The following is a 25,673-nucleotide window of genomic DNA, read 5'->3' as shown; positions in this document are numbered from 1 at the left end:
CCCTGCTTCACCCTCTGTCTGTGTCTCTGTCTCTCTGTGTGTCTCATGAATAAATAAAGTCTTAAAAAAATAGAACACCCAATTATTTATTCTGTAATGGAGACAGAAGGGAATAAATACAAGATTTAAATAAACAGTGTAAAATTTCATGACAGAATGAATTCTGTGAATTCTTTTCATTTCTTGTCAGGAAAGAGGAAAAAATAAAACATTAGAGTTAACAAAGAGTTTGTGATGTAACAGATTAATGGGAAATATGATAATAAATGTTGATGAGACTGTGGCTAGTATGAATCTTCTGATCTGTGTTATATCATTTCCACAACATGTTAGAATCACAATTCTGTTATGCACTACACCTCTCTGTGAGTTCTGTTTTTTCTCTGATTTGTTAAAGCATAACTGGCAAACAATTAGCTGTATATATTTAAAATGTATGACCTGGGCAGCCCCAGTGGCTCAGCAGTTTAGCGCCTGCCTTCAGCCCAGGGTGTGATCCTGGAGCCCTGGGATCGAGTCCCGTGTCAGGCTCCCAGCATGCAGCCTGTGTCTCCCTCTGCCTCTCTCTCTCTGTGTGTGTCTCTTATGAATAAATAAATAAAATCTTTAAAAAAAATAAAGTGTGCAACCTGATAAGGTTTAACAAGTGCATATGTCATGAGACCATCATTACAATTAAGATAATGAACATACTCATCACTCTTGGAAATTTGTTTTCCTTTGCAATTTCTCTCCATCTCTGCATGTCCATCCTGTAACCTAGCCTCCTCAGACAATCACTTATCTTTTTCAGTTACTATAGATTATTTATTTTTAAAAAGATTTAAAAATTTATTTTTTTAAAGATGTTACTTATTTACTTGAGAAAGAAAGAGCAAAACTGAGAGAGAACACCAGCAAGGGCAGTGGGAGAGAGAGAGAGAGAAGCAGACTCCCCACTGAGAGTGGAGTCTGATGCTGGGCTTGATCCCAGTGCCCTGAGGTCAGGACCTCAGCTGACGGCAGAAGCTTAACCGACTGAGCCACCCAGGCACCTTGGTTGTGTGCACTTAGATAAATCTAGAGCCATACGGTACGCATATATTTTGTCTAACTTTTCCACTCAGCTTACTTAGAGACTGTCTGTGTTGATGGTGATGTTAAACATTTATTCCTTTATATTGCTTGGAAGCATTCTACTGTATGGATATACCACAATATTTTGTCTTAATTTACCCATTGTGATCACTTAGGTTAACTCAGGTTTTAGACTATTAGAAATCAGGACGCTATAAACATTCACATATTAGGCTTTATATGAACACATGCTCTTTCTTCTCTAGGAATTTAAGACTAGATCATATAAGTGTGTGCTTAACTTATGAAGAAAATACAGAACTCTTTTCCAAAGTGGATGTACCATTTCACATCCCGCTAGCAGTGTTGGGGAATTCCGGTTCCTCCACATTCTTACCAATACTTGATTGATACTTTTAAATTTTAGCCATTCTAATAGATGTGTAGTAGTATTTCATTATGGTTTTAATTTGCATTGTATTTATGACTAATGATATTGAACGTCATTTCACAGGCTCATTTGCTATCTATATCTTCCTTTATGAAGTTATCTACTTAAATCATATTCCCAATATTTTAATGGATGGCTTATTTTATATTATTGAATTTTACTATGGGTCCAAGTTATTTTTCACTTAAATATTTTGCAAATATTTTCATTCTCTTCTTCCCCTTATTTTGATTCAATTTGCCCTCCTTGATCTAGTTCATTGTGGAAGCCGAGGTCACTGATTTGAAACCTCTCTCCTTCTTTAATATAAATGTTTTATACAGATACTTTCATTGTCCAGGATTTGGTCTATTTTGACAAAGATTCCGTAAGCTTTTGAAAAGGAAATGTATTTTGCTGTTGTTGAGTGAAGTGCTCTATACATTACCTTAGATCAAGTTGGTTGATAGTGCTGTTTAAGTCTTCTCTATGCTTACTGATTTTTTGTTTACTTATTCTATCAGTTTTTTTTAGATGAGTATAAAAATTTCTATTATTGTGCATTTGTCTAATTCTCTTTCCAATTTTACCATTTTGGCTTCATGTATTTTGAAGTTTTGTTATTGGTAATTTAAACTGTTAGGTTTCTCTAAATAAACTGATCTATATGTCATCAGGAAATAACCTGTTTTATGCCTGGTAATACTCATGGCTTTGAAATCTACTTTGATATTTTATAGCCTCTCTAGGTTTCTCTGGTTTTACTATTAGCATGCTTTATCTCTCTCCATCCTTTCTCTTCTAATCCACTTGTGACTTTGTATTTAAAGTCTCTTTCTTACAGTTTGCATAGAATTGGGAGTACATACAGATGGAATTTTTCCAAGTTGATAATTTTGGTCTTTTTATTTTATTATTTTTTAAATATATTTTTTAAAATTTTATTTATTCATAAGAGAGAGAGAGAAAAAAAAGAAAGAGGCAGAGACACAAGCAGAGGGATAAGCAGGCTCCATGCAGGGAGCCCGACGTGGGACTCAATCCCAGGTCTCCAGGATCAGGCCCTGGGCTGAAGGCGGCGCTAAACCGCTGAGCCACCCGGGCTGTCCAATTTTAGTCTTTTTAATTGGAGTTTTAAGACCATTTACACATATGAATTTTTCTAATTTTGAGTCTTTTGTTTTGTTTTGTTTTTTACTATTCACTCCACACTGCATTCAGATTGCACAGTTTTTCCACTATTGTTCTTTTTTTCTGTTCTAGGATCCCACAATATATTCAATCATCATGTCTCTTTAACCTCCTTAATCTATGACAGTTTCTCAGTCTTCCTTTGTTTTCAGTGGCTTTGACAGTTTGAAGATTACTAGTGAGCTATTTTTGTAGAATGTCCCTCAATTTGGATATTTGTGAATTTTTAAGGATGCCTGTTTTATTGCACCCAGCTTGTCAAGGTGTCTGTGGTAAATGTGCTATCCAATTCAACTAGGGGTTAGAAGGAAGTCTCTATCTTTGATTCTACTTTTAGATTCTACAAGCTGCCCAATATACTGCAAATACATTTCCTCTGCCCTTAAGTTTGCCAGGGTTGGTGTTCCTTCGTTCAATGAGCCCTGTGACTAATTCACAACCCATAATATATCTCCCTGTTACTCTTCCAAACTCCCATGATCTTTTCTGGCAATATCAAATTTATTAAATTCTTAACACATTGAGAGTCTTACAAAACTCCCTAACTTTCCCTGTTTGCATCATTCCCTGCTCTTACTCAAAAGCAGTGCTGAGACTGGAGGTAATTTTATTTCTTCCTGAGGATTGCTTTCTTTTACTTTCCAGTTTTATTGAAACATAATTGACATATAACATCTTATCAGCTTGGGATGTGCAATGTAATGACCTGATGCATGTATACATTGTAAAATGACCACTAGAATAAGTTTAATTGTCCGCCACCTCAGTTACAAATTCCTTTCTTTCTTATTTATTATGATCTAATTATTTGCTTTCCGCTGGCACCATTTGTGCTTGCTTGCCTTTTTTTTTTTAAACTGTTTTTCATCTTTGTTGTTGTTATTGTTGTTGTTCACTGTCTCCCCTATGTCTGCTTGCCTTTTTATTTTGTTAGGTGCCAGATTTTTTTGTATTTCTCTAAATATTTCTGAGGTTTGTTTTGCAATGCTATTAAGTTATCTGAAAAAGTTTTACTCATTGAAATTTAGCTTTTAAGGTTTGCTTGAGGGACCAGAGCTGTGTTTTTTGTTTTTATTTTTCTCAGGACTAACTATTCACTACCAAGGCAATGTAATTATGATCATTCTATCCACTGTTCTGTGCATTGTAAGATTGTCCAGTCTGACTAGTGGGAAAGGGACCTATTCTAGGTCCTGCTTGTGTTTCAGATACTGTTCCCTATAATCCTTTAGGTGGCTTTTTTGGTAGTTTCTGGAAGTTTCCTTATATATGTACCCTGATTGATTTTCTACTGTATATGCAGGGAAGATCCTCCACAAATCTGTGGGGTTCGTGTTCTATGCAGCATTCTGTTCTCCATTAGTGCTCTGAGAACTGTGATGGTCTCAGAGACTCAGTCCATTCTTGTCAATTAATGCCGTCCACTGGACTTTGGCTAGCTTTCCCTTACTTGCAATGCATCCTGGAAACTCTCTCATGACAGTAAGGCCTGACAATGTTAGGGCTCATCGCATCTCATTTGTTTCTTGTCTCTCATAGATCTCTGTTCTTTGCTGCCTGATGTCTCATATGTTGATAACCATTGTTTCATATATTTTATCTTTTGGGGGTTCTTTTCCTTTTGGGTTGTTTCAAGTGGGAGGGTAAATCTGACACCTGTTACTCAAATCAAACCATCTGTCTATTTCAATATGAAGACCTACTTTTTGATAAACATTCAATACTTTGCTTTATTTACGCTCCCCTGACTTCTCTACTCCAATGTCTCATTAGTTATAATCTACAATTTTAATCAGATTTTCTTTCCCCAGGGCTTTACCACCTTGTTAAGATTTAGTTCAATTACAACCACATATATAAGGAAGTAGGCATCAGTGATAATTTTGGAATTACAGAGACATTGCATAGTCTGAAAGGAAATAATTCTTAACACATCATGACTTTATTCCAATAGAACTATTTATTTATTTATTTATTTATTTATTTATTTATTTATAATGTTAATTTTTTTAAAGATTTTATTTATTTATTCATGATAGAGAGACAGAGAGAGGAAGAGACACAAGCAGAGGGAGAAGCAGGCTCCATGCCGGGAGCCCGACATGGGACTTGATTCCGGGATGTCCAGGATTGCGCTATGGGCCAAAGGCAGGCGCCAAACTGCTGAGCCATCCAGGGATCTCTCCCATAGAACTTTAATAGCACCTTGTTATTATGGTCTACAAGGAGTACACATTTTGTTCATCAGGTTTGGGTACTTAGAGAGCAGGTATTTTAAGCTCTTGCATTGCAGTCCTCATTGGAGTAATATGCATGTGGCTGGGGAGTTTTCAAAGATAATTCTGGAACTATTTAGAAGGAAAAGTATAGAGGAGGAGCTGACTACAGCACTCACTGGATATTCCCTGGGGTGATGACTTTTCTAAGCATGTGCCAACCATGATCCTAGCTATACTCGGGTGAAGTTATAAAGCTTGTCATTGAAGCTACATCACCAGTGACTTGAGCACTTTCTCCTTTCATGTTATTTTTGAGGATGGCCATTCTATACTCTTTGCCCCATATTTAGTGCCAGAAATGTCTCTCAGTAGCAGTGATATGAAATAACAGTGAGTTGCTAAGCATGTCTATATTTTATACTCACTTGGCCCGCTTGCAAGGTCAGGTTGTGATGAGTCATTTCAAAATCTAGAGATTTATCTATACGAGGAAGATACTAAGAGTAGTGATTCTCTACACAAAAGGAGACAAATCAGCCCTGGTGCAAATGTGTCACATAGGAGTCCATAGCCTATTTTGGGCAAATGAATCAGTGTCTATGGCCAGGGGCCACCAGCCAAACTTGAATTTGCAACTACTGTAACTGCATCAAGGCCTGCTACAGTAATTCATTGTCTCCATAAAGCTGCTGCCTCCATCCCTCCAAGCCTTGGAGAGAGTATGGTAAAATACAAGAGAGTCACAAATAAGTGGGGCCAGAATTGGAGGGAATCTGGCCATAGACAGGATCTCAGTTTCTGTTCAGGACCCAGGCCAGCCTTTAGGAAAGAAAGCAGAGAACCTGTGGTAAGAAGGGTATGGAAGCGTCCCCCTTCTCTTCCCCTGTGAGTTCATCCCTTTTCCCCACAAGCATTGCCTTACCCAGGGCATTTTAATGCCACTGCTATATGCAGTTGACTTTTTGAAAATGCTGGTTATTTAAACTGACAAGATATGAACAATAAGGATAATATATATTTTTTAATTTTAATTTTATTATGTAAGACCCTGGGCCAGGAATTTAGTTGTGGAAATAAAAGAGGAAGCTGAAACTTAATCAGTATGATTTAATTGTCTTTAGGGATAAAAGCAAAATATTCCAAATCTTGAATACCAAAGTAATGTGGGTTTCCATAATTAATAATGAAAGAAAGATGGGCATTGGAGAATACTTCAGGAAAAAATACGAGCTATCTTTTTATGGGATTAAAAAACTTACTCGACTTAAATCCCATTAGAAATGGGATTTTCTTTTTATCAATAAACAGAGGAGAGCCTTGCAAACTTTCTGCAAAAGATCAACTTAATTATGCGCCAAGATCTCCTGCTGAGGTGGAGATGATATTTTGCTTAACGTGGAACAAATATTTCTGCAAATGACACCATAACTAGCATGGTCCCTGGTATGTGAATATCTGCTAACTGAATACAAATAGTTTTAAGAAATGTCATTTCCCCATAAAAAATATTTCTTAATGGTGCATGCAATTTTATTTTAAAATAGCAAGTGCCTTCATATTTAGGTGCTTTTAGTTTAGAGTAAAAATTAATGTCTTTGCCTCTCTAGTCACATGTCAGTTACAGAGAGGTAAACTTGTTGAACTAATGCCTTCTTAGGTGTTACTTTTAGCAGGCAACAACAAAGATTCACAGTGACAGATTTCCTATTGAAAACCTCAGTTCAGATCTGTCTGTAAAGGGATTTTTCTCTAAAGCAAACATTCTTAAACATTGACCAGAGAAATGAAAACCAGTGTTAATATATCTGGAATATATAAGAAATTTAAGACTGAAGATAAAGGATTAAGATGGCTTTACTTTCTCCTTAGCCCTCCAAATATAACCTTGGGGATGTCAACACAATATTTAAGGTCCAATATGATAGAATGTTTGAGTTTGTGTGTGCAAATGCATTACATTTATTTTTCTTTAATGCTAAAATGATGCAACCAAGATACCATCATTATACTTTCTGCCAATATTACCTAATTTAATTTTTACTTTTTTATTTTTATTTTTTCACATTTTTATTTAAATTCTATTAATATATAGTGTAATATTGGTTTCAAGGGTAGAACTTAGTGATTCACCACTTACATATAACACTCAGTGTTCAATACAAGTGCTCTGAGCTTCTTTAAAACCCGTTTTTATTACAGTTTTCCCCATATATAGTATATATTAAAAGACTCGTACTTCCTAATATTCTGTTAAATGTTTGTACTCTCCTTAAAATATAAGATTACATATTTTTCAGATTTTATTCTGCCATTGTTCTATATCATAAGCATGCTTCATAAAACCTTTTGAAAATCATCTAGTTAATTAAATTTTAAAAACATAAAATGATGAGAAATCAGCAGAATACTCATCTGGATAATTATGGAGATACCATGCTAGTAGCAGCCGTGCTATATTAAGCATATAAACCTCCATAAACATCAGTTTTCTTTGATGTAAAGTGAACAATATCCATCATAAGATTATTAAAAGGATTAAGCAAAATTATCTTTTCAAAATGAGTTACATTATATGATACATGATGAGTGCTCTGAAAATTAAATTTCTTCTCCTGAGAATAAATCTGTTCTCTGACACTGAGTCAATAGAGTGCTCATGCTAACTTAGAAGTAGGGCGAGGGATACTATTTACATCTAATATATTTAGATTAGATTTGACATTTTTACTTGCATTTGGATACATATTTTCCACAATGTACTCTATCTTATTCATTTGCATTTGTGTATCTGTTTCCTTTTTCTTGGATGAGCAATAGCCCATTTGAGAGCACCCAATGAGAGGGTTCTGTATAAAAATATTTTAAATCTGCAACACTGTGAGTTGACTCACAAGTTAGCTATAACCAATGCAATTAGATTTGTAAAACAAAGAAAGCTTGAGAAACTTTTTTTGATTTTGATTTTTTAGATTTTGTTTTTTCTTCATTTATTTGGCAGAGATAGAGTGCACATGCACACGAGCACAAGTGCAGAAACAGGGGGAGCAGCAGGCAGAGGGAGAAGCAGGCTCCCCACTGAGCAGGAAGTCCGATGTGAGGCTTGATCCCAGGACCCCAGGATCCAACGAAGATGCTTAAGTGGCTGAACCACTCAGGAGCCCCCCCACACCCCCTGCCCTGAGAAACTTATAAAGTTAAATTTTTTCCAAAAGGGGGAAAAGCATAGAATTATGATGATTGGCTGGGAGTGGGCTCTGGAGCTCCTCCAGGGGTGCCGGGCACCCATCTGCCCGCTCCACCCTGTTTCCTGGCTGGCTCAGCCCAATAAAACGGTGTTACCACCCACCTAAAAAAAAAAAAAAAAAAAAAAAAAAAAGATTTATGATGATTATGCATTTTGTCATCTCTTCTATTGTGGTGACAATTTTGATGACCTTTTTCGTAGCCATTGTCTAGTTGAATGTTTATATCACCAAGATCTATTCTTAATATGCAGTGAAGAATTATTGCTACACTCCAAATTATTTCCAAAAACCAGAACCTTGATATGTGTTCTAATCATGATCAACAGACCAATTTGAGAAATGACAACAAAGCTTTTCTTGACCTTTCCTTTAGTAATTTGTCATTCATTTGTTTGAGACACATAAAATATAAAAATTATATCACTTTATATAATACTTATTACATCCATGTAAAGATGATATAAAGCAGTCTCAATAAAGTTAAGCATCTGAGTGGCTTAGACAGTTGCTGGGTGGCTCACTCAGTTAAGCATCTGCCTTCAGCTCAGGTCATCATGATCCCAGGTCATCATGATCCCAGAGTCCTGGGATTGAGCCCTACCTCAAGCCCTACCACCTGCCCCCCTTGCGTGTCTATCACTCTCTGTTCCCCACCTGCTCATCTCTCTCTCCAATAAATAAATAAATAAATTAGTTAATTAATTAAATCTTAAAAAAAGAAAAAAAAAACCCATAACCATTTTCTCTCAAGTCTCAAAAAGAATACTGTTCTCTTCAGTGCGAAAGTGCTGATATATTTAATCTCATGTATATCATGCATTTTGTTGTTTCCTTTTGTATTTATTAAATCCATTCTCTATCCCTCCCTCACCCCAGATTGGTGAGAATACCTGCCTCATAATCTCATCATGACATTTTCTCCCAGATTTGTGTCATCTGCAAGTTTGTCAACAGTGCATATTATATCTTTATGTAATTTATTAATAAGATGTTTAATAAGGTTGTGTCAAGGATGGAGTTTGTTGGCATGCTATCAGAATAATCCCTCCAAGTTGCCATCAAATATTATTTCTTGGGGCTAATTTTTCAGCAGTTTAGAATTAACCTTAAATCATTATTTGAAATAAATTCACCAAAAAAATTTTAAAAATAAAATAAAATAAAAAAATAAAAATAAATAAAAATAAATAAAAAATAAAAAGAAATTAAATAAATTCACCCACTTCTCAAAGATGTGAGTGACTTTTGGTTTCAAGACACAGAATTCCCCACACTGTTATACTGAGATGTTGTAGTGTGATTCCTTTTGTTGTCATATCCATTTCTCTCTATAACATATTTGGTTTTCCATTTTGCCTGGGCACTTTTCTTTATTCTTGACTTTAAGGCTAGATCAAATTCTAAGTCTTATGTTCAGTATTCTTTGTAAACTTTGTGAAATACATTCATTCACTGCTAAACATCCAACTTTGAGCTCTCCTTGGCTTATTTCTGTTTTCTTAAATTTCTTACACAAGAGAAACATGTCAGTGTCCTGGAAAAAAAAGTTTGAAGTTTGGAACTGGATGGAACACTTAATTGATATCATAAGACTCTGACTTCACAGTAGTGCCTTAAATATTAAGAATAGAATAATTAAATAAAACCACAGGTACTATCAGGGGAATGTCTCTAATTCATGTGTCTATGAGTATGTGCTTGTATGTGTATTTTACTCTTGAAAGTATTCAGGGAAAGTTGTCATAAAGTAATCATTCCTGACGTATAATAAGCATACATAAACAAGAAATGATTTACATATTGCATGGGATAATTATTTATTTTAAATATGTAACTAAAGTATATAAACCAGCATATCAGATCATGAAATCAAGAATCTTTTGGCTCATAATGAAGCTAAATTTTAAAAAGTTAATCAGTATAAAGAAAAATACTAAATAAATACTGGTAGAGGCGACATTACCAAATAGCAAATTTGGGTGAGTGAAATGGGATATATCACTCTAGTGAAGTAGGCCAGGCACTGGTTCAGTGGGTTCTGTGGGTTCAGTGGGTTCCTTCCACTTCCCTTTTTATTTAGTAGCTATTCCCAGTCAGAAGAGTCACCCTGGCCTTGTAACAACACTTCCAACCAACTTTCACTATGGATATTAATTTTATTAATTTGATAATATATCCCATATATCATGTCTTAGTGTGCCAATTATTTTCTTTCTTATACCCAATAGACCATGATGTGAAGGACAATTCTGTTTCTTCATTGTTTATAGTGAAACATTTAGAAGTTGAAAGAATATTTGAGCGAGCTAAATTAATGCAAATTTAATGATGATTTATATTATCCATTGAGATACTTTGCTTTCTGCATGCGTCTAATGGCTGTATTAAAATGTGAATTTTATTGGCACCTTTATTTAAATTCTCATATTACATTCAGCTCAAGCACTGGTTTTTAAAATTTCTTTCATAGCCTGCTGTCTCTCTGATAAATATGGTTCTACAGCAGATGCAGTATTATTATAGGAGGCAAACAGGCTTATTAAAAGGTGAATAAAGACATCTAACAGGGAAGTGCAATACTAAGGTTTTTAAAGATGTTTGGGAGTAAAGCCAAGCAAACCATCATGTACTGTAAGCAGAATCTTAAAAAAAAAAAAAAAAAAAAAAAATCAATACCTTGCTGACTAGGCAGCCAATGAGGAAATGGTTAAGATAAAGGCTAATGTGATCATTTATTGATATGTAGCACCTACTTGAACTGTAAGTCAAGTAAGGGGGATGTTCTGTATTGAGAGAGTGAGATTGCCTTTTTAAAAAAGTGAACTCGCTTGTTTCCCTCAAAGTGTAAAGTGTGCCAGATTATGAGGAACAACAACAACAACAATACATAGTTCAGGAATAATATATCTTGTCACTGAAGGCTTTGTGATACTGTCCATATTTATCTCTGAGTATAAATTTATAATTATTATATGAATATATTTTTACAAACCCTCTATGTAGACCTACTACAACTTTAGGGTTTTATGGTGAAGACAGCTATGTTCTCCTGGAACTACCTTTAACATAAAACTTCTGACATGTATACAATTTTAGTCAGCTCTCAGAGTCCATAGATTTGACATCTTGGTATAAAATGGCGAAAGAAAGAAGCAATGAAGAACTATGTTTTGGGGAATTATTTGTGTTCCAGCTGCAGAATAGTTTATAGATATTGGATCAGATGGTATGGATTCAAGTCCTGGATCCAGATTTTAAGAGCTGTGAGCTTTGAGACAAGTAATTTACTGTAACCTTAGTTTTAGTATCCTCAGCTATTCAATATCCTTTCCTTGTTGAGCTGCTAGGAGGATTCTGTGAGTCAGGCTTAGCCTTAAAACTCACATAGAGAAAACACTCAATAAATATAAGTTGCAATTAGTGTCTTCAAATCAATACTTAAAAGTCTAACCTGGAATCTAAAAATACTAATGCCAATTCTAAAGGATGGCCCATAATATTTACTTGTGAATCTCTTCAGATATACAAATCCATGTTTTAAAAGATAAGATACAATTCTAGTTGAAATGATAGAACTATTTGTTGCTTTTAGGCAAAAATTCTAGTCAAGAAATCAAATTACTGACCTGTAATTGATATATCTTGTTATTAGACATATTTTATGTTGTTTAAGATTCTCAATATTCTTTCAAAATTGAGTTTGGCCTGCTATTACCTATTGTATATTTTATCAGTGTATGCCATCCTGCTACCTTTGTAGATAAGAATAAACACCAAAACTAAGAAAAAGGTAATTATCTAGAATATGTACAAGCCAAAGAATTCATCATGGCAATTTCAACATCTAGGTTAATGTATTGCTGCAATCATCGAGCAATCTTTCAAATGTTCATCTTCCTTTTAGCATAAATCTAAAAAAGTATGTGGAATGCATTTGTCAGAAAAGAAAGAGATCAAATTTATATGCTCTCTTTCAAGGAGGAGAAATAGCAAGAGAAGTTCCACACAAAGCCTTATCTGATGTGAGTGCCCTTCCTCGAAATGGATAGGCTTCCTGACCTCTCTTACCACTCTTGACCTTCTTTGTCTCCTTAGTTATCTCATCTCCCTTCTGTTCCTTGCACACTACAGGCCTGCTTATTCTTCAAGTCCTGTCTCTACTTTGAATGTCCTTTCTCCAAGATAATGCAATGTCTCAATCATTTTCTCTCTGTTAGTCTTCAAGGTCACTCTCTTCATACAGGATTTTCAAACTCTTGTTTGAAATTCCTCCTTCACACATATTCCCTGTTTCCTTCTCCTCTTTATTTCTAATGATAGCACTTATTACCCTCTGATAAACTATTTTTTATTCTTTTATTTACTTTTTTTTCTTTTATTCAGTCTATTGGATCCATTGCCCATTAGTCTCTTAAATGGCCATTAGTACATGAACTCAATGAGCATAAGGATTTATGTCTGTTCCCTTTATTCGTATAAACCCAATAAGCTCAGAACATTGCCTAGAACATTATAGGCATTAATGCATATTTGTTGAATAAATGAATACATAAATCCTTTCTTAAGTTAGATTTTCCCATAATTAGAGCTTATACTCAATTTTTTATGAGATTTGAGTACACATGGTTTATTAGGGAGATGATTCCAGACACCATTAGTAGGTGGGTGAGGAAGTTAACCAAACTAATGAAGGAAAAAGAGAAGGTACATTATTGAGCAGCTTACTGTAGGAATGAGATCCATTCTACCAAGAAATTCTATGAGACAGTGTAGAATATTCAGAGTAACCCCAAACAAAGGAGACAGCTGTGGTATTTATTCATACCAATTCTTATCAGTTATTGCTTTACATTTGCTTCTAGGAAGATAGGTGCATTATCTCCCTGAAAAGCATTTCCAGAGTGGAGCCAAGCAGTCATAAGTGCTTACAGTTCGAAGTCATTGGCTTAGGCACGGTGGATACCAAGGATTGTAGAAGGGCACTGATGTCATATACTTTAAATCCATATTCCAGAAAAAGACTTCATCACTTGGGGATGCAAGAATCTAAGGACATCACTCTAATTGAGAGACCCTGAACAGGACAATAGGTTGTTTTTCTTATGCACTCATCATCAATTTCCAATCAATCCCTTGTATTCAGCTGATATCAGATTTCAATATGCATTAGATTCACTTAAAAGACAAAAAGTTGGCAAAAGAGAGTCTTTAAAACTGAGTATGGGAAAAACAAGAGCCCATACTACCATGTACCCACATAATTAGATCATAATCTAAGACTCACAAGTGTTGGTCACCATCATCTAGCACAATTATTTCCACTTCTTGTTATCCTCTTTCAATATTTTTTTATTGAATGCCATTTGGTCCTTAAACATATGTTGATGCATATAAAAATGTTTGAATGTGTGTGTATACATACATACGTACATGTATATATGTATATGTGTCTTGACCTTAACTTTTCAAAGTATTAAGTCACTAAATTTTAGATCAAATGTAAACCTCCAAAGAAGTGTTAGAAAGAAAAAAAATTAAGTATTTGATTTGTTACTCAGTTAAATTTATTTATTTATTTTTAAAATATTTTATTTATTTATACAGGAGAGAGAGAGAGAAGCAGAGACACAGGCAGAGGGAGAAGCAGGCTCCATGCAGGGAGCCTGATATGGGACTTGATCCCGGGACTCCAGGATCATGCCCTGAGCCAATGGCAGGTGCTAAACCGCTGAGCCACCCAGGGATCCCTCAGTTAAATTAACACATTTTTGACTCTAGCCTTTTTATCTGAGTCCATTATATACTTTCCAAAGCATATTGGTTAGATAAATGTTTTAGAGCAATTGCTCAAAAACAAGGAAATTTCTTTAAAAATAGCTAACACAGCCCCTAATGTTCCTTCATACACAATACCACAACAAAGATATTCCATTCATTATAATTGGTAGTTGGAAATATTCTTCCGCAGAGATGAGTCTAGTAACAAAATAATAACAAGGAAAAAGCTTTCTTCAGTTTTGGTATCAATTCTCCGAGGTTTCAAATGGACACACAGTTTAATATTCAATGACAAACATAACCACAGAAAAATCCTAATTTTTGTCAGAACTGACCTATAGCTAGCTTTCTCTTATACTCTCTCTTTTTCTAAGGTAAGTATGCACACATGCAAGCATGCCCACGCACGCGTATGCACACACACGTGTTGTATGAGTGGTTTCAGAGATAAATAGCAGTATCCTTTGTATGCACTTATAACTGTATCCACATACTACCTGAGGGGGTGTGTGTGTATGCATGTATCCTTTTGACTTGGTTTTATGAGACAGATACCTCTCACCTCACCCTACATATTTATTTAGTGATGCATATCTAATTGTATGTTTGTAAGTAAATGAAATATTCTCTCAGTTGCCCTCTTTCTTGATCTCCCACCTGAATCTATAATACCAAAAGAGGTTTGCTAACTATGTTACACAAAAAAGTAGTTTGTTTTTATGTTCATAATTACTGACTGATATAATCACAAAACTCTAATCGTGAATGAGACATTTATAAATACATTATATGGGAGAAAGAATATCAAACAGAAAGAATATGTCACTTTGTTAAGTAACCAACATACATGTCACATTCAATCTAAGAATGCTAGTTCCTGTACAAGGAACTATTAGAATGTATACTAGGGACAAGATAAAAATATAAAGATTATAAAGTGTAAAATGACGTGACTATCACTAACAAAGGCTCTTTTGAAACATGTATCCACATATATAACCGTAAAAGTGTTTTTGTTGCAAATATTATCCTTTTTCAAATTGGAAAAAAAAAATAAAACATGGAATGCCGAACTCTAGAGAACTATTTAGTTAAGCTAAGTAGTTCCTACTACACTATATCCACAAGATAAATATTATACAGCTGTAGAAGTGGCATTTATAAGAATTGTTAATGACTTAGAGAAATTATTTCTATGTAATTTTTAGTGAAATATACAGTATACAATATTTTATTTATTTTCGTAGTCAGAAAAACATACAGAGTTTATGTTCTGTGGCTATGAGCTATTTGTTTCTATTTCTCTGTGTTAAAGTCTTACATTTCCATAGAGAAGTATGGTATGAGTCACTTATATAATTAAGAAAAATATTATTTCCCAAGAAATAAGAATGATACAAGCTAAAAGTATTTTATAGATCTGATAATTAAACATATATGCAGATAATAAAGCACAGTTTTTTTTAAAAGACCTCAGGTGTCTCATAACCTTTCAAATTGGGAATGTGATTTCCCACAGGATTTAGGTGTCCTATGTGACTCTAATACTTACGTGTGACTTTGAGCAAGTTACCAATACGTGGTCTATTGCTTATAAAATAAATAGGATGCCTCATAAAGTTACAGTAAAATCATCTATTCGCTTAAAATAATAGCATTATAAGGCCAAAAGCAGTGTCTGCCACATGGCAGCCTTTTAAATAAATACCGTTTTTTCCTCCTAAATTCACATTTCTCATTGATGATAAAGTTGATATTGCAATCTGCATCTACTGTTTTTATTTATTATTTGCTTATTTTACATACTATTTTCTAATTTATTTACTATTATTACTATTTAAATAACAAGTTACTTAATTATTACTATTACTTAATGATCACTAGTAACTCTTCATTAAGCCAGGTGTTCATTTCAGTACAATGTATTTCACTTTAATTCTTAGCCTTCAGGAAATTGAAGTCGAAGGAAGATAAATAATGACTTTATTTATTTATTCACGAGAGAGAGAGACACACACACACACACACACACAGAGGCAGAGACACAGGCAGAGGGAGAAGCAGGCTCCATGCAGGAAGCCTGACGATCAGTCCCTGGAGCCAAAGGCAGAGGCTCAATTGCTGAGCCACCCAGGCATCCCAAATAATGACTTTAAATTGTGTCATGGAACTGGAGGGTATTATGCTGAGTGAAATAAGTCAATCGGAGAAGGACAAACATTATATGGTCTGATTCATTTGGGGAATATAAATGATAGTGAAAGGGAGTAGAAGGGAAGGGAGAAGGAATGGGTGAGAAATATCAGAAAGGGAGACAGAACATAAAGACTCCTAACTCTGGGAAACGAACTAGGGGTGGTGGAAGGGGAGGAGGGCGGGGGGGGGGTGTGAATGGGTGACGGGCACTGAGGGGGGCACTTGACAGGATGAGCACTGGGTGTTATTCTGTATGTTGGCAAATTGAACACCAATAAAAAATAAATTTATTATTAAAAAAAATAAATTGCAGCATGAGTAGGAGCCAGAATCAGGATTCAAATCACATTCTCACTTCAGTGCCCAGGTTCTTTTCACTCTGCCTCACTATCTTCCACCAAATCAGAGTCTGATGTTCATCCAAAAACGTAAAGTGGTTTGAACAATTGTCTGGTGACTCTGATTTAAGAGGGTCAGACCAACTAGACGGATGCAATCCAAGGCATATTTACAAATATTTTGGTAGACTCACTTTTTATTTGCCTCAAGTTGCCTTTCCTTTGCTTTTAAAATAAAACAGAATCAATATTTAGAAAAAGGAAGAAGCTTTTTTTTCTGTCAGCTAGATGAGGAAGCACTAGTAGAATTGCTAGCACATGACTACCAGAATCTGTAATGGAGAGTCAAGAATGACTCTACGCTACCTACATCTTCATATTATGGAGATCTGGGTTCCTCTTCAACCGAGGTTCACAAATGCAAATTTGTTTGTACAATATTACCATTCAAGCTGTCAAGGCAACAGGCTGTTGCAAAGAGAATGATAAATGGAATAGAAGGGGTTTGGCAGATGATGTACAGTGTGTTGGCAAAGATGAAAAAATAACTACTTCACCCCAGTTCACAGCCATAAAGTTACAAGACAAATTTCTAAATAAGAAAAAAAAAATCACAAATTCTTGTCAAGTGCAATATATGGCATTACAGGATGTAATATGACACTTTCTAAAACTGCATAATGTGAATTCAAAAACTTTCCACTGAAAATTGTATTACATTGACATGCAATTTATAAAATGTCATTATTGGAGCTTCCAGAGAGCTAACTTATTATAGATTCACCTCTTTATAAAGAAAATATGTCATTGATAGTTTGTTTTACTTTATAAGCCTTTCTCTTCTCTACCTAGAAGAATAATGTAAAAGTTAAAAAATAAATAAAAAATTCAACAGTGAGACAGAAGTAGTAGGATCCCACTGGGACAAGCCACAGCTGGCATTGTTATTCTCAACCACTGGTGCATCCACATATTCTTTCCACTTCTCCTAGAAGAACAGGCTGTGCATGTAAGTGTTCATTGAGGAATATTACCCTGATTGATGAGAAGTAACATGAAATTAATTTTCAGATCCACCAAACACTTCACAATGCAAGGCAACCTGCAGCTTTCCAGATAATCAATATCACTAGAGGCTGTAATAGCATATGCCACATAGAGAATATGCTTTAAAAAAAAAAAAAGTGTTCGTACCATCTCCTATCTTCATGGAAGCCTGGATTTGCAAATTACTTTTAAATAGAGACTAATTCTGAGGCTTCTCCTGGAAAGAGATTGCATTTCCCAGGTAATTATAAACCGATGAAATAGCCTAGGAATTATGTAAATCAGCACATACAGATAAGAACATTAATAGAAGTCCCTCTTATTTTTAAGCAATAAAATAATGTTTGCATTAGGATTCTTGTCTGTAAATGACAGAAACCCTGTGCAAACCAGTGGCAAAATAAATTTTACCAAGGAATGGATGGAGTTGACTTCAGGAACAATAGGGATGCAGGTATTTATGTAGAGTCATCAGAGCCCTATCATCTTTTTCTCTGTTCCTAAGCTATTCCTTACTTTTTTTGGTGTCTTCTGTGAATGGTGCTTCCTATGTGATTTTTTAAATGACCCAGGGCAACGTGAGGCTATAGTACTTGTCATCTCGAAAGGAAAGAAATATTCTCTTCCAGGAGCCATGGAAATCTCCAGTGACTTTAACTGGCCTTGTTAGGTTTTTATCAGAGACTCCTAAAGCCTATTTCTATATCTAGTTTTTATTTTCTCCTCAGAAACAGAACTGTGTCTCTTAGGTTGACACATTGCTATTCAGAATAAGTCATCACATTTCCCATCTCCCCTTATAATGAGTTTTTAACACATGACTAAGTTTATCCCATTGAATATAAACAGAGGTGTTATACAGGACTTTCAGGAAGACTGTTTAAGGGGGTTTTGTTGTTTTTCTCAAAGTAGAAAAGCTTCTTCTTTTGTTTCTGTTTTGTTTTTTTTCCTTGAGAGAGAGAGAGAGAGAGTATGGATACAATGCAGGGAGGGGTGGGGGCAGTGAGGTGGGGACAGGCAGAGGGAGAAGGTGAGAGAGAATCTTAAACAGGCTCCACATTCAGTGCAGAGCTCAATGTGGGCCTTGATCTAACGACCCTGAGATCATGACCTAAGTTGAAATCAAGAGTCCAATACTTTACTTGGCTGAGCCACCGAAGGCTGCCCTCTTTGTTGCTTTTTGCCCTTCCTTCTTCAGGCCTTCAAGGTGAAGACCCAAGCGCTAGTAGTCATCCCGGGCCACGAGTGACTAAGAACAATGGCAGCCATTAGTTAAGACGGTGAAGTAAATTGATAAAAATCTGTGTTCCTGAGGATGTTGTCTAGCCACCATATAATCCTTGCCTTTCCCTCCTTTGTATATTTAATTTTAAAGAAGAAAAATCATCTATCAGGTTTAAGCTATAAAATCTTTTTTTCTTTTTCTTTTTTTAAATATTGAGTTAGTGAGAACAACAGAAACCCAAGCAGTCCTTTTCTTTTTTTTTTTTCTTTTTTTTTCAAGGCCAAGGAATGCTGACATTTCTTAAATCACAAGCTAATGTCTTCTTACTAACTTTTCTCTAAAATTATTTTATACGTTATGTTTTCAAATTGATAGCCTATACCTCAAGATGTAAAATTTTCTAAGCCATTTTCATCTGATAAGCAGTTAAATAAAACACATGGCAGTTTACAAGTGACATTTTATTTTCTAAAGCAGTAATAAAATATTACTAGTGAAAGAGTGTATAGTTTCAGTTTGGTTAGGTATCTATTTAGAGTCATTAAAATATTATTTTTTTAGAATATTTAATACACAGGGGCACCTGGGTGGCATAGTCAGTTAATGGTCCAACTCTTGATATCAGCTCAGGTCATGACGCTGGGGTTGTGAGACTGAGCCCTACATTGTTCTCTGCACTGGACATGGAGGCTCCTTAATATTCTCTCTCTCTCCCTCTATCCCTCTACCCCGACTCATGCACATGCTGTCTCTCTCTAAAAAAAAAATAATAATAAAAAGAATAATAATAAACAAAACATATCTGTATATGTACATGTTATAAATGATGACTATTGCCTTATATATGCATCATTTCACATATTCATTGAGGAGTATTTTCCGTGTTATTTTGTCCTACGCTGCAGAGCTAACCAGAAAAAATAAATGTGTTATATATGAAAAGCCTACATATAATACCTATACATAAGGCCTATACATATTTTCACTACTAAACATTACTGGAAACATTTTCATGGCATACATTTTTTTAGGAAGTTTTCAAGAGAAAAAATAAGTGATATAGACACCCTGAAGCATCATTTAATTCACAGATTAAAATGAAATGTGGAATATACATGCTATTACTTATACTTAGTGTGGAACATTTAAATTTTGAGTTTTGTTTTGTTTTGTTTTTGTTTGTTTGTTTTTAACAGAATTCTCTTTCAGACTACCCTTCTGTTCTGAACACACCTGAGTGTTCAGGGGCGAAATGAATAATTCTTTACCATAGTATGATTATTTGGATTTTCCAAATGTCTTATAATTCTAATAGTGAAGTCTTTTTACTTAAAATACAATTAAAATAAAATTAAATGCTTAGATCTGAAATGTTTAGTTTCATGAGTTTTTGCAATTTTATATACCATGCAACAAACACCAAAATAAGATCCAGAACATTTCTCTCTGCCCCGAAAGTTCTCTCATGTACCTTTCAGTTAAATTTTTGTACTCTTTATATTAATTGGAAAAAATGTTAACTATTTCGAGTTTTCTAAACTATGAGCCTGATATATTGTTGCATTTTTAAAGCATTATACAAATTTTCTCGGTAATGTTTTATAGTTTCCAGTATGAAGATATTGCACAAATTTCACTAGTTTTATTACTAGATATTTGTTATTTTATTGACACCATTGTAAAAGTTTTCTTTTTTTTAATTTCATTTCTAGTTGCTGCTAATATAGAGAAATATAATTAAATGTATATATGGTCCTTGTATCAACCAAAATCATATTGCTTCCAGTAGTTTGTACGTTCCTTTGGATTTTTTTGGTATAATGAGAAACTTAAACTTCTCCTTCACTTATGTATTCCAGTCCACTTCCCTCATTCTGGCTCACAAAAACATCACAGTCACCAGATTTTTGTTTTGTTTTTTAAGATGTAGCCCATGCATATGCAAGTGCTAATAGTATTTCAGAATACACCATATACAGTTTTATATTCTGGTAGTCCCTCTGGGGGGGGGGGATCAAATTTGTAGTACTATCTGTAATTCATGTGGAAACACATTAAATTAAAAAAAAAAAAACAAGTTTTCAGATACTCCATTTGTTTTCTTCATATTTATAATACCAAAAGAAATACTGCATTGTTTGAAAGCTATTTAAAATTTTGAATTAATAGAAAACTCTATATATTGTGAGCATTTTATATTAATTACTCTAGAGTATTATAATGCAGAGTCATATAATGTTCTGTTCTACAATTAGTTTTTTGGGCCAGTAATTTTCAATCTTGGCTGCTCATTGGAATCAATCAGCTAGCTTTAGTAAAAATACTGATGTCTGGGTTTCACTCCAGAGAGTCTGATTTTATTGATGCAGGATATTGACTGGGCAAAGGGATTTTTAAGTTTCCCAGGTGATTTTAATGTGTAGTCAATTTGAAAACTGCTGTTTTACCTTGTTCATAGTTTCTTATTAAAATTATATTTATATTTATACTTATATTTAATCTCCTCAGGAGAGACTTTAAGTACAGAACAAAGTCTACATGGGTTGTATAGTTTGTAATTTTTATAACTAATGTCATGGATCAAAAGTTAACTGATTTGGAAACACAAAATTTTAATGACCTTGCATAAGGCAATTAACCTTTCAGTGTTACTGTTTCTGCATGCCCCAAATGGAAATCTTCACAATGAACTGTAACTTGTCTTTGTTTAGAAATGAGTGCAGATCTCTTTCAAACACAAAATATGATACAAATATTTGAACATAGAAAAAAAAGTACAAATAGGATTTAGGGGGAAAAACCCTCAAAAACAGTTACTGTATCGATAGTACCAATTGTGAACCTTTTTGTAGCCATGGGAATTTACTTGGGGCTAATGTTGTAATACTAAGTCCTATAGTCATTTTTTCTGATCAAGTTTGAACTTTCTTACTTTCTCATATTCTAAAAATTTGAAACAATATTTTAAAATGATGCAAGCAACACATAGAAATAAAGGTAATTTGAAACAAACATAGAGAAGTGGTTTCAGATAAGTTTGTTTTAACTGTCAAAATGAAACTGTCTACATAGTCCAATACCAAACCCCATATTTTCAATGGTCATTATATAAATTCCAATCATCCTAACACATTTATTGAGTGAAATGTGCAAAATGCTATGTTAGAACTTCTGTGGATGTTAATCCAACTTTAAAATCTAAATGTAGGTATAACAAAGGCAAAAAGGATATATCACAAAATACAGCACTCAACACAGTGACACAAGATAGGGCGTGAGTAATCATTAGCAGGCAGGTAGGCTACAAAGAAGAAAGGGAGAGAAAGAGGAAGGGAAATGCAGGCTCTTTATAGATAGACATATGTAAAAATATCTATCATCTATCTATCTATCTATCTATCTATCTATCTATCTATTATCTAATCTATCTTTTAAAGGAAAGAGTAGCAACTAGCAACATATAGCTTACCTTCTCCCTTAATTTATTTTACTAGTCTGAGTTATTAAACTCACTGTGCATCTCTATTACAGCTGAGAATAAGGAATCGATCTAAGTATATGAAAGGGGAATGTGTCCTAAGTTGTACGTTGATATTTATAATTTTATTATTGTTATGTTATTGAATTTATCCCATCTTTATGTTTCAGACCCTTTCTGCTCAGTATATTTCAGACCTAAGAACAATGTTATCCCTAGGGAGCTTCTTATAAATCCAGATCTACTCAATTGCAGTCTCTCTTTTACAAAATTTCCAAATAATTTATTTGTATACGTGCATTGAAGTTTAAGATGCATTGCTTTAGCCCATATACAGTTAGCTATTGCTCTTATGGAAATTAAAAAATATATAACCTAAACTTTAATTAAATTCCTATTGCATGCATTCTGATTCCGGTTGAGCTTTGGACGCAGATTTCGAATCCCACGTCGGGCTCCCGGTGCATAGAGCCTGCTTCTCCCTCTGCCTGTGTCTCTGCCTCTCTCTCTCTCTCTCTGTGGCTATCATAAAAAAAAAAAAAAAAAAAAAAAAAAAAAGCACTAAGGTAAGAGTAAACACACACACAAATATTGACTGTGCCATTTAATGGTAGTAAAAATTCATCAAGCTTCTAAATTCTATCTTTTGTCATTTGTAAAATGAATAGCTAGTTAATACCTGTCCTTGTACTCAGTGGAATTGTTTAAAAGTTCAAGTGAGATGGCACTTTATTAATTTTCAAGGCCTGTACATGTTAGGCTCTATTATACTCTATGAATTTAGATCAGTTGATAGGTAGGTTATGAGTAAAAAACTCTAAGGGAGAAAGGCAAGCTGACCATCTCAGGATCTAGCTAATAACTATTTTTTTTTTCTGTTGCCTTATAGAAGAAATAGAAGGTGACTTAGGAAGGCAGTATCCTAAAGAGAATGTAGTTCTTCATACTTTTTATTTTTTATTTTTTTTTGATTGATTTGTGTTGACTTTATGTGAATGGGCCAACCACTTGCTTTGTAATTCGCTAGTGATGAAAGCATGACTGATAACAACATAAAACAAGACAGTAGGGTGAATTTTATTTAGCACTTGCCTTCAGCTTTTCCTAGAGTTGCTGCTCAGTTAGTAACTGAATTAAGGTCTGTTGATGTCATATGCCCTGGATTTGGCCTGGCAGTGAGGGTTTTATGAGGGATGTCTTCATGGAAGTCAACGGCACAAACTCTGGTTCTTTCTATTACAGATAAAAAGACTTGTGGACCTCACGAATTCCAGTGTAGAAACAACAACTGTATTCCAGATCACTGGCGGTGTGATAGCCAGAATGACTGCAGTGATAATTCAGATGAAGAAAACTGTAGTAAGTAACTCTTGCTTGAGAACATTGTGAGCTTGACAGCATATTCAATAAGCAGGATAGCAATTTTTAGTTCAGTTAAGGTATGAATTTGAACCTATCTGTCCTGCGGCTCACATTTTTATACATGTATTCACATTTGGACAAGAATATTCGGACTAAATTGACCTGAATCTCAAATGGTAGAATTATTGAAATGCTCATACTGGGAGTTATTTTCTTACAGTTATCAGAATTGGTATGAAAGTATCATGAGGTTTAATGCAACCCATTAGTATGCAATGAAGTGAGCCCTTGATGCAAGTTCATACAAAAAGCTGAATGATGTGGAGACAGTACAAAACATATCATTCTTTAGCGGATGGTATTCATTTCATTTCCGTCTCAAATCCTTTTACACTACAAATTTACCCATGAGCATCTTTCAGCGAAATATCATTTATTCTCTCTGGAGTGGTGAACACCATATGTATTCAGGATGCTTTTCTCTGAAAATAGAATAACACTATTATCATCATCTGCCTCCTGCATTTTTATGTAATAAATTTAAAAGACAATAATTGTCCAACAATTTTATTTTCTAAAAAGTATGGCAGTATGTAAAATTGTGACAGCATCCCTATATTCTAGCATTAATTTCTGAATATATTTCTTACCAGCACTTTCTCACAGTGCTGTTTAAACAAAGAAAGCAATATAGTCATGTTTTAAAATAAGATATTAATCAAATTCCATTTATTAAATATTTATATTCTGCTACTTCCAGAAAGTATTTAATAATAACAATAGTGTGTACTCATACATTGGACTAAGAGCATTGGTTTCCCAAGACACAGGAGATGAAATAGAATTGTTACATTAAAGCATAGGAAGATGTTATATGAAAGTATGTAATTAGTAGAATCACAGGCTTAACAAACCACTTGGACACTCAGTTTGCAAAATATCAACTTTTTGAAAATAACTTTTTAAACTTAATCTGACTGGTGTTTAAGAATCAGGTATATTATGTATGAAATCTCTGGATGTTATGATTATGGAATACTCTGATTTGGGGACCTTTTATTACTCCTTCATATCTAGATCTCTCAACTGATCTTATGCTTTAGGAAGGTGAAAAATATTGCAAAGAGTCTTTAGAAGGTTCCAGATTCTTTTAATCAATAGCTTTAAAGTTTAAAAACCTTATATAGGGGGTTTTCAGATACTATCCAGTGATTAAGAGAAAGACCTAATAAGGTAAGAGTGGCAGGAGGAGAAGAGCAAATACAAAAAAGAAGCAATTGCATATCCTTTCTGTTTAATTCACCTTTATTTCAGAGCTGAAATATACAGATGGATACATTTAGTATTAGTTATCAGTAGGATACCGAGAGGAAGTACCTTATGGCTGAAGGATGTTGAGAGCAGGAGAGGGGGAGGAGTGAGAAGGCCACATTGGAAACTTACATCTTTGAAAACCTTTTATTCAAGTGGAGGCTGAAATTGTGAAGAAGTTAAGTTACTGCTGTAACTAGAGAATAAGGGGAAGAAGAATGACAGGTGGAGATAACCTGTGTCTTAATCTGCTGGGGTTTCCTATGTGGTTGAGTATGATTTTGCTGGCATCTCCTAAAAGTCATCCTTCCATGCAAGAACACAAGGAGCAGGAACACTGCCTTTCACTCATCACTGGGGAACCTTAGTGATAAATCACAACAGCCACAGAACCCTTAAGAAAAACCAAGAGAGTGGCTGCAATATCAAGCATTGCAGTATAAAATACCAAGTTATGTGTGGCTCTCTTTTGGTTCTCATAACTCTAAGTATGTGCCCTAAGATAGCAACATTGAGTAATTTGCAGGGGACAAATGACAATGAACAAGAAGGAAGCATATTATAATTGTGACATGGAAGGGAGAAGGCATACATTGGACCAGTATCAGAACTGGTAACATGGTAAACAGGTAAGGATGTGTAAGAGGAAGAATTGCGAGATCTAGATAATTGGGCAGTGTTTAAAGATACCATCTGAATAGGCCTGAAGAAATGAGAAAGTTCAGACATTGAAAATGCCAGTGGTTCTACATAGACAGAAGCTGAGTAGATGAAGAGAGAGAAAAAATGCAGTATAG

The 25,673-nt window shown here is 34.5% G+C and overlaps 1 protein-coding gene across 1 annotated transcript in view; it reads left to right on the top strand.

The window, feature by feature from the left end:
- The window catches only part of LRP1B (LDL receptor related protein 1B), a 1,959,891-nt gene that overhangs the window by 1,793,895 nt on the left and 140,323 nt on the right, over nt 1-25,673 (top strand). The window contains exon 67 of the mRNA XM_038565111.1: nt 23,446-23,562. Within this exon, the coding sequence (XP_038421039.1) occupies nt 23,446-23,562 (117 nt within the window). The remainder of the gene's footprint in view (nt 1-23,445; nt 23,563-25,673) is intronic.

This window comes from Canis lupus, chromosome 19 (genome assembly GCF_011100685.1).
Source record: "Canis lupus familiaris isolate Mischka breed German Shepherd chromosome 19, alternate assembly UU_Cfam_GSD_1.0, whole genome shotgun sequence".
In the NCBI taxonomy this organism is placed as follows: domain Eukaryota; kingdom Metazoa; phylum Chordata; class Mammalia; order Carnivora; family Canidae; genus Canis; species Canis lupus.
Note: the sequence above shows the minus strand (reverse complement) of the source record. Positions and strands in the feature narration are given on the sequence as shown.